General features: G+C 44.3%; 1 protein-coding gene across 1 annotated transcript in view; it reads right to left on the reverse strand.

Moving 5' to 3' along the window:
• NCAN (neurocan) overlaps positions 1 to 8995 on the reverse strand; it is a gene marked incomplete at both ends in the record, with an annotated part of 83961 nt that extends 74966 nt beyond the window's left edge. The window contains one exon of the mRNA XM_083349286.1: positions 8950 to 8995. Coding sequence (XP_083205412.1) covers positions 8950 to 8995 — 46 coding nt within the window. The remainder of the gene's footprint in view (positions 1 to 8949) is intronic.
• Between the last annotated feature and the right edge of the window lie 222 nt (positions 8996 to 9217).

Consider the following 9217-nt stretch of genomic DNA (forward strand, 5'->3'; position numbering starts at 1 on the left):
TTTCCTGTTCAACCACAGCTCAGTCGGGTGTATTATGGACCAAGACTTTATCAGTTTGTAGTTGGAAATGCCACAATATTTTGCTTTGCTCATTTGCAACTACTTTTTCAATTCTATGTTCTCACCAGTTTTTCATTACCAACACATGATAATTTTTACAGATGTTCCAGTGAATCATTTTGCCAATCGTGATATGTTGTTGTTCATAATCAGCTTGTGCAATCTTCTTGCGTAAGCTGAGTATCTGATCTATTGTTCCTTCTGCTGCTTTGCGCGATCTGCACTTTGAATCATTTGGTGATTTTTCAGTTCTGCTGTTAATTTGTTGTTGTTGTTAGCTGCGAAGTTGTGTCTGACCCATCGCAACCCTGTGGACAATGTTCCTCCAGGCCTTCCTGTCCTCTACCATCTTCTGGAGTCCGTTTAAGCTCACGCCTACTGCTTCAGAGACTCCATCCAGCCACCTCATTCTCTGTCATCCCCTTCTTCTCTTGCCCTCAATCTTTCCCACCATTAGGCTCTTCTCCAGTGAGTCCTTCCTTCTCATTAGGTGGCCAAAGTATTTGAGTTTCAACTTCAGGATCAGGCCTTCTAAAGAGCAGTCGGGGTTGATCTCCTCTAGGAGTGACCGGTTTGATCGCCTTGCAGTCCAAGGGACTCGCAGGAGTCTTCTCCAGCATCATAGTTTGCCTTAATTAGGTAAAAGGTAAAGGTAAAGGTTCCCCTGCACATGCGTGCTAGTCGTTTCCAACTCTAGGGGCCGGTGCTCATCTCCGTTTCAAAGCCGAAGAACCAGCGCTTGTCCGAGGACGTCTCCATGGTCATGTGGCCGGCATGACTAGATGCCAAAGGCGCACGGAACGCTGTTACCTTCCCACCGGAATGGTCCCTATTTTTCTACTTGCATTTTTACATGCTTTCGAACTGCTAGGTTGGCAGAAGCTGGGACAAGTAACAGGCGCTCACTCTGTTACGCGGCACTCGGGATTCGACCCGCCAAACTGCCGACCTTCTGATCGACAAGGTCAGCATCCTAACCCACTGAGCCACCGCATCCCTTGCCTTAATTATACTACTTCAAATAGCTTGCTCTTGCACAGCCAAAATCAAGCCTTCAGTTTCTTTCTTTCTTTTTTTAAAAAAGTTCCAGTTGTAAGACATTGCCAGGTTTTATCTTTATCCATTTTCCCCTTGATCTTTGGTAGAAATTAGCCCTGTACTGCAATCCTTCAAACAGGCTGCTCTAACCTATTGCCCTCCTTCAGACTCTAGTTTGGTAAACTTCTGCCAGCTTCTCTGCAGCATCTCTTTTTACATCAAGGATGAGGGTGAAGAAGTGAAGGCCATATACTTTTGCTCCTTTTAACTCCAGGCTTTAAGATGAGAGAGGAACTAGCCAGGAGCATCCATGGGAGACGAGTTGTCCGAAAAGTCATGGTATCATCCATGACTGTGTGATTAAAGCCATGCCCCGTTTGAATGTACGTCCCATTTAATTTAATCTTAATTTAAGTAAGTTAATTTTAATTTTAATTTAATTAAATTTTTAACCTTAATTTGAGTTTAAATTAATTTAAGTTTAATTTAAGTTTAATGTGTTAATTTTAATTTATGAAGCTTTTTATGACTTGGTGCTGGGTTACCTATAGAGCCACATCTCCCTACTAAAGTTGCTCCAACCACTGCATTTGTGTCAGGAGAAGCATCTGGTTGTCCCCCATTTTCAGGAATCAGGAAGACTGAAAACCAGAAGCATTGTTTTAATTAATTAATTAATTAATTAATTAATTCCTTCGATGTGTATTCTGCCCATCTTGCTATTATGTGACTCTGGGTGGCTTACAACATGATAAAAAACAGTATGGTTTTCAGTGATGGGGATAGCCTATTGGAATTACCTTCTGTTAGAAGTATGTCTATGGAGATTTTCAGTCATCCAGGCCATTGTTGTCTCAAGGATGCTTTTTCAAAAGACAGAGGTCCAATTGCCTTCTGAAAAAGCACCTTTGGGGCTTTCTGTTGGAGGTTCTTTGGTCTCCAACAGTCTCTGTGTTCTGGATAATGTTGAAGACAGCTTTCGTAAAGGACTCAGGGGGAATCCAGTGGCATGTACTGTTGGAGGTTATAATTGCATTGTGTTTTTATGCTCTTATTGATATTGTGTGAGCCCCCTGATAATCCCTGAAATTGTAGCAGGCTGTCAATCTGGTTAATAAATAAAATTTATTTATTACCTTAGGGCAGGGGTAGGAAACCTTGGCCCTTTTGTGACATGTGGACTTCAACTCCCAGAATTCCTGAGCCAGCCATGCTGAGGGGAAAGGGAGAGGTTTCCAAGCTGAGCCATGCTGGCTCAGGAATTCTGGGAGTTGAAGTCCACGAGTCATAAAAGAGCCAAGGTTGCCTATACCTGCCTTAGGGTTTCCTGCCTGAGCAGGGGGTTGGACTAGATGACCTCCAAGGTACCTTCCATCATCATCATCATCGTTGTTGTTGTTGTTAATCAAACAATTGTCCAGTCTCAACTTTCAGGATGCCCTCCCCCAATGAGGATGACCCTATTACCCATATGATCCCCCCAAGGAAGGAATTGACACTATTTATGCGATGCAGCTGGATTGCACCTAACCTTCTGAGATGTGTCGTGACATTTTCTTTGCTCTGCTGAGTAGGAAGACCGGACAGGAAACATGACAGATAAGCTAATTCTACTCCATTGTAAGGCTACTTTAACAAAATCTTGCAAAGTCTGAAAGTACAAACCTCCCGCTGACTCCTTTACAGCCTTTGAACTGCCCCTTTGCATCCCTTCTAAGCTTTCTCTCCACACATTATGCAGCTGCGGGCTATGCCTTCTCTTATCTGACTGTTCCCTAGGCAGCGTTTCCCCCCCCCCTTGACTCTCAAGGTCTTCCTCATAGATCATTGCTAGTTGTCATGAGGCTGTCTTTATCTTGTCGCCAACGCTTGAGGGAGAGAGAAAAGCTTAAATTATCCCTAGCTGTACAATAATAAAGTTGTCTTTTTTCTCCCCCAACACTCTCCAATGACAGTCTCCAGAGAATAAAATCTTCTTGGCTTTGTCATCCATTTACCCTGAGGGAAGTCACCGGTTGCTTTCAAATGCAACCAGTCTGGAATAGGAGGACACAACCACAGGGAATTCTCAACTTGCAACCACGTCTGAGCCCAAAATCCCTATTGCTCAGCAAGACAGTTGTAGAGTGAGATTTGCCTCATTTTACGACCTTTCTTGCCACAGAATCACTGCAGCTGTTTAAGTCAGTAACACGGTTGTTAAGTGAATCTGGCTTCCCCCTTGACTTTGCTTGTCAGAAGGTCGCAAAAGGGGATCCCAGGGACACTGCAATTATCATAAATACAAGGCAGTGGCCAAGCGTTCAGAATTTGATCACGGGACAGTGGAGAGGCTACAAGGGTCATAAATGTGGAAAATGGTCATAAGTCACTTTTTCCAGTGCCATTGTAACTTTGATCAGTAATGATCATAAGTCCAGGACTATCTGTACTTACGGGCGCACTTCAATATACGCATGTAGTGCTACTAGATGAGCTGTACTGCTTGCCAGTTGGCTTCAGGTTTCAATTGATGGACATCTCTAAAGCCATCCATGGCTTAGGATCTCATTATTCACAGGAACATGTCTCTCTAAGTGTCTTCAGTTGCCTCTCTATGTCTCATAAGATCCAGTAGGGTCAGCATGCTCTACTCAGTGAAGAAATGTCACTCTTATGGATCCTGGAGGAATGCCTTTCTGTTACTACTCCTGTCTTCTGAAACAAAAGCAAAGCACCCCACCCACATGTGTAGAGCAGGGGTCTTCAAACTTGGCAACTTTAAGACTTGTGGACTTCAACTCCCAGAATTCCTCAGCCAGCCCGGGCTGGCTGAGGAATTCTGGGAGTTGAAGTCCACAAGTCTTAAAGTTGCCAAGTTTGAAGACCCCTGGTGTAGAGAATAAACCAGTTACTTGATTGCTCAGTGCTTATTTCACAGCAATCTTCTCAGACTGAGAAAGACTAGATAAGGCCCATTAGCATTCAAGGAGGTTGGATCCTGCCCTCTTGTGTCTATGTAATGATTCCAGACTGATACCCTGCTTGACGCCTCCTCCCGACTGGGACAGTCTCTCTCCCACAATCCTGTCTCGAGGTCCTTGTTGCCCTAGCTTTATTGGCATTCATGAAGACCATAAGGATCTGACTTATTCAGCCAGCCTTTGGCTAGCAATTTTCCTGAATTCACCAGTTTGTTCTGCTATTTTATTTTTATTTTTTCTATTTGCTGGATAATGGTTTGTTATTTCTGATCTCTTATTGTTTTCGTTTAACTTTTCCTGAATGATATTTTGAGTGAAATCTCTTTCTCTCAGCCCAAGAGCTAGCATGGAGTTTTATAAAGGTGCCGAACTAAGAGTGAGGAGATCTAGGGTCTAGTTTCCCACTCCAGCCTCTATAGCTCATTGGTTAAATTTGGGACAGCCCCTCCCTCTCAGCCCAAGACCCAATCAGATGGAGCGGGAAAGGGGCTGAACTAGACATGGGAAACGCAAGTTCTAATCCCCTTTCAGCCTTGAAGCTCATTGGCTGAATTTGGGCCAGCCCCTCCCTCTAAGCTCAAGAGTCAATCAGGTGGACTGGGGAAGGGGCTAGACTAGATATGGGAAATCCAGGTTCTAGTCCCCTTTCAGGCTGAAAGCTCATTGGCTGAATTTGGGTGAGCCCCTCCCTCTGAGCCCAAGAACCAATCAGGTGGAATGAGGAAGGGGCTGGACTAGACATGGGAAACCCAGGTTCCAGTCCCCCTTCAGCCTCAGAAATTCACTGGCTGAATTTGTTTCAGCCCCTCCCTCTCAGCCCAAGAGCCAATTAGATGGAGTGGGGAAAGGGATGGATTAGGAGTGGGGGGGGACTTAGTTTTTTTTTTTAAACCTTCTATGCCATAGAATCTTCCTACGAATCTTTGGGCCCATCTATCCTTCTCAGCTTTAGACTGGGAAATCGAAAAGCAACCCAGAAGAGGACAGGGGTTAACCACTCCTGGAAATTTAATTGAAATTAAAGTAATTCAATTTAGGTACCAACTTCAGGCAGTGTTTAAATCGAATAAATTAAATTAAATTAAAATGTTGTCAAGACAACTGCATTGCACCTGTTGACACACAGTCACTAGGAATCAAGACTGCCTCAGAAGACGACAACAAGAAACAGTAGTCGTAAAACAAACAAACAAAAAGAGCCTTGGTGGCGCAGTGGGCTAATGCCTCCTTAAGTAACACCAGCTGCCTGCAATTAGTGCAGGTTCGAGTCCCACCAGGCTCAAGGTTGACTCAGCCTTCCATCCTTCCGAGGTAGGTAAAATGAGGACCCAGATTGTTGGGGGCAATTAAGCTGACTTTGTAATAATGCCGCTTGGTGTGTGTGTGTGAAAGCCCTAATAAGCAGGCATATACATAGAATGAAGGCTACTGCTAAGCTTGTAAGCCGCCCTGAGTCTTCGGAGAAGGGCGGGATATAAATGGAATTTTTTAAAAAAATGCGGAAACTGGTTATAACCAGGAACAGAGGCCCGTGAGGCAGTAAAGGACCCATCTAGTTACAGTATTTGCAAAAGGAAAGACGGCATGTGTGTGTAAACACTTCAGCCATTTAGAAAAAAACCAAAGGCAAAAAAAAACAAAAAAACCCCCACCTTCTGAACATTTGGGGGGGGGGAAAGAAAATCACATTCCTCTCTACGTGTGTGATTTATTTATTTATTTATTATTGGGACTTATATGCCGCCCTATCTCCCGAAGGACTCAGGGCGGCTAACAACAATGACATATAATAAATACAGAAGTTAAGATGAAATTAAAATTAAAGGCCTCTTTACAATAAATTATTAAAATTAAAATAAATTAAAAATTAGAGTTAAAAATTAAAAACATAATTAAAATCCCTGTCGGTCCAGGTCAGCCAGGTGGAAAAGGAGTGTTTTGAGGCCGCGGCGAAAGGACTGGAGATCTGGGGCCATCCGAAGCTCAGGGGGGAGCTGGTTCCACAGGGCTGGCGCTCCCACAGATACGACACCCCCACTTTGGATTTTTCACTGAAAGGTTCGCTGTAGAACTGTGAATAGCGCATCCTTTTCTTTTGAAGAAACATAGCCAAGGAGACTTACAGAGTGGCATGATCTGCTTGCAGATATGGTTATTAAGGAACATAAAATGCAAAAAGGTCTATTTGGTTGGTAGGTATATTCATTCCTTTAGTTATTAAGTTGATACATGGCCTCTTCCGCTTTTACCGTGCAATCGGGGCTACATTCAGTAAAATGTTGATTAAATTTTACTATTCAAAAGCAAGGAACGCGTAGAATTCAAAAAGGAAGTTAGGCTACCTTATACAATGAAAGGCTGCTATTGAAACTTCATACAGGATTTTTTTTAAAAAGCAGGGGGACAAGAAGAGTTTTTATTATCTATTTAAAGCTGAGCAAGGAGGGGAGGAAACAGCTGAACTATTCTTGCTAGACCCCTTCAACCCAGCTGCCTAGTAAATTACATGTAGTCCTTGACTTACAACCATTCATTTGGTGACCATTCAAAGATATGACGGCACTGAAAAAAGTGGGGTATGACCAGTCCTTGCACTTATGACCGCCGGAGCATCCCCACAGTCATGTGATCAATATTCAGCTGTTTGGCAACCAGCCTGTATTAATGACAATTCCAACAATTCATAGGATCACCATTTGCGACTTTCCTACCCAGCTTCCAACAAGCCAAGTCAATGGAGGAAGCTGAAATTGCTTAACAACCATGTGACTCACTTAACAGTAGCAGAGATTTGCTTAACTACCATGGCAAAAAGGTTGTAAAATGGTGTGTGACTCGCTTAACAACCAAGAACTACCGGTAATGAAACATCTGCAAGAAAACACCCAAGCTCAGAGAGCACCAAGGACTTCATAGTTCAACCATGAGCTACGGAGATTCTCTTTTATTAGAATATGTTTCCCCATGTTTGAGCTGATCAATTGGATTGTTAGTAATCTGAATAAATGGTGTTTCATAAATTTAGACACCCAGACATAAACAGCTTTATAGCTTTAAACCAGCACCTTAAACTATCTAGAAACCAATTGGCAACCAGTGCAGAATTTGAACATGTGACCAGCCTCATTTGCCCAAGCAACTATCCCTATGGCCTCTGTTGTGATTCAGGGTCAGCCTGTGGCTTCGGCAGTTGGGTCAGACGACTCAGAGGAGGAGGAGGGGGTGTTGAAGAGCTTGCTGATGATGGCCTTGAGGCTCCGCAGAGCCCTCAGCCAGGCCCCTCCCACCTGGTCACGACGGAGACCCAGCTGTGTGAGCCTGACAGCGTGGATGAAGATGACCCACAGCTGGCCCTGTTCAAGGACAACCGACGCAGGAGGCAGTCAATCAGGAGTAAACAGAGGAAGGCAATGGGGCACCTCGGAAGGAGGCAGAGAGAGGCCACGCCCTGAACTGTATTTAAGGGGAATGTGTGGGAGGGCTGGTTTGCTGAAGGCAACCGCTTGGATAGTTCCTGTTTCATAGCTCCTGTTTCATGGTTGGTGTCTTGTCTTGCTCTGTTTTATGTTAATAAATTTGGCAGGCTTTATTCCAGCCTCTTGCCGTTTGTAAAGGGGTTGTCCCTGCTTTTGCTGCAGGGCCGGTAGCAGGCTGGTAGAGAACAGCCTCATCTCAGCCATCAAATATGGAAAAAAGAGGGTTCAGTCCCACTCACGAAAGCTATTTGTTTGTGTTTCTACTCTACTTTGTAGAACAGCATTCCAATATTTGAGGAGCTGCCCCAAAGAAGAGGAGGTCAACCTATTCTCCAAAGCACCTGAAGGCAGGACAAGAAGCAACGGATGGGAGCTAAATCAAAGAGAGAAGCAACCTGAAATTGAGGAGAAATTAGTTAGAACAGTTAGAACAATTAACCAGTGGGACGACTTGCCTTCAGAAGTTGTGGGTGCTCCATCACTGGAGGCTTTCAAGAACAGTTTGGAGTGGTATAGGGTGTTCTGCTTGAGCAGGACGTTGTTGGACTAGAAGACCTCCAAGGTCCCTTCCAATTCTGTTATTCTTCTATGGCGATGTTATCCATTCAGTCAGTCATATCCAACTCTTGGCAATTCTTATTGAATAGAATAGAGCTGGAAGGGGCCTTGGAGCTCTTCAGCCCCCTGCTGAAGCAGGAGAACCTATACCATCTCAGACAGGTGAATATCCAATCTCCTCTTAAAAATCTCCAGTAATGGAGTGCCCACAATTTCCGGGGGTAAGCTGTTCCACTGGTTGATTGTCGTCACTGTCAAGACGTTTTTTCCTTAATTCCAGGTTGCTTCTCTCCTTGATCAGTTTCCAACCATTGTTTCTCGTCCTTCCCTCTGGTGCTCTGCTGAACAACCTGGCCCCCTCTGCCTTGTGGCAGCCCCTCAGATACTGGAACGCTGCTATCGTGTCTCCCCTATTTCTTCTTTTCTTTAGACTGGCCAAACCCAAGTCCCGCAGCCGTTCTTCGTATGTTTTAGTCTCCAGGCCTTGGATCATCATAGTTGCTCTTTTCTGAATTCTTTTTCCAAACTCTCAACATCTTTTTTGTGGTACGGTGACCAAAATTGGCTGTACTTCTATGGGCCAGGTCTCTCCACATCTTCCGATCTTGCACAATACTTCTTCGATGAAGGCCTTAGACAAGATATTCAGATGCTGTGTCTACAAAGATGAGAATCATACAAGCCATGGTCTTCACTGGGACCCCAGGTGGAAGGACATATTGGGAGTCTAAAGAAGCAGGACAGGAAAAGTATTGATGCTTTTGAACTTTGGTGTTGGGGAACACTCCTGAGAATATGGTGGGTAGCCAAGAAAACAAACCGATGGATCAAGAAATCAACTCAAGAGTTCTCACTTGAGACATAAATGGCCAGGCTTAAATGATCCCGTTCTGGATTCATTACGCAAAGACCCAATTCTCTGGAGCAGACTCTATTGCTGGGAAAGGTGGAAAGAAAGAGAAGAGGAGGATGACCAGCAAAGTTCAGGAGGATGAACTGAATTACAGCAGTGATAGGAGGACCTTGGGAAGACTTGAAGAAAGAGGTTGAGACCTGAAAAAGTGGATCTTGATGGAAGACCTGAAGAAGCAGAACCTCCTGGAAGAAGATGGTCCTCCTGGA

The sequence above is a fragment of the Vipera ursinii genome, assembly GCF_947247035.1.
Source record: "Vipera ursinii genome assembly, chromosome: 1".
In the NCBI taxonomy this organism is placed as follows: Eukaryota; Metazoa; Chordata; class Lepidosauria; order Squamata; family Viperidae; genus Vipera; species Vipera ursinii.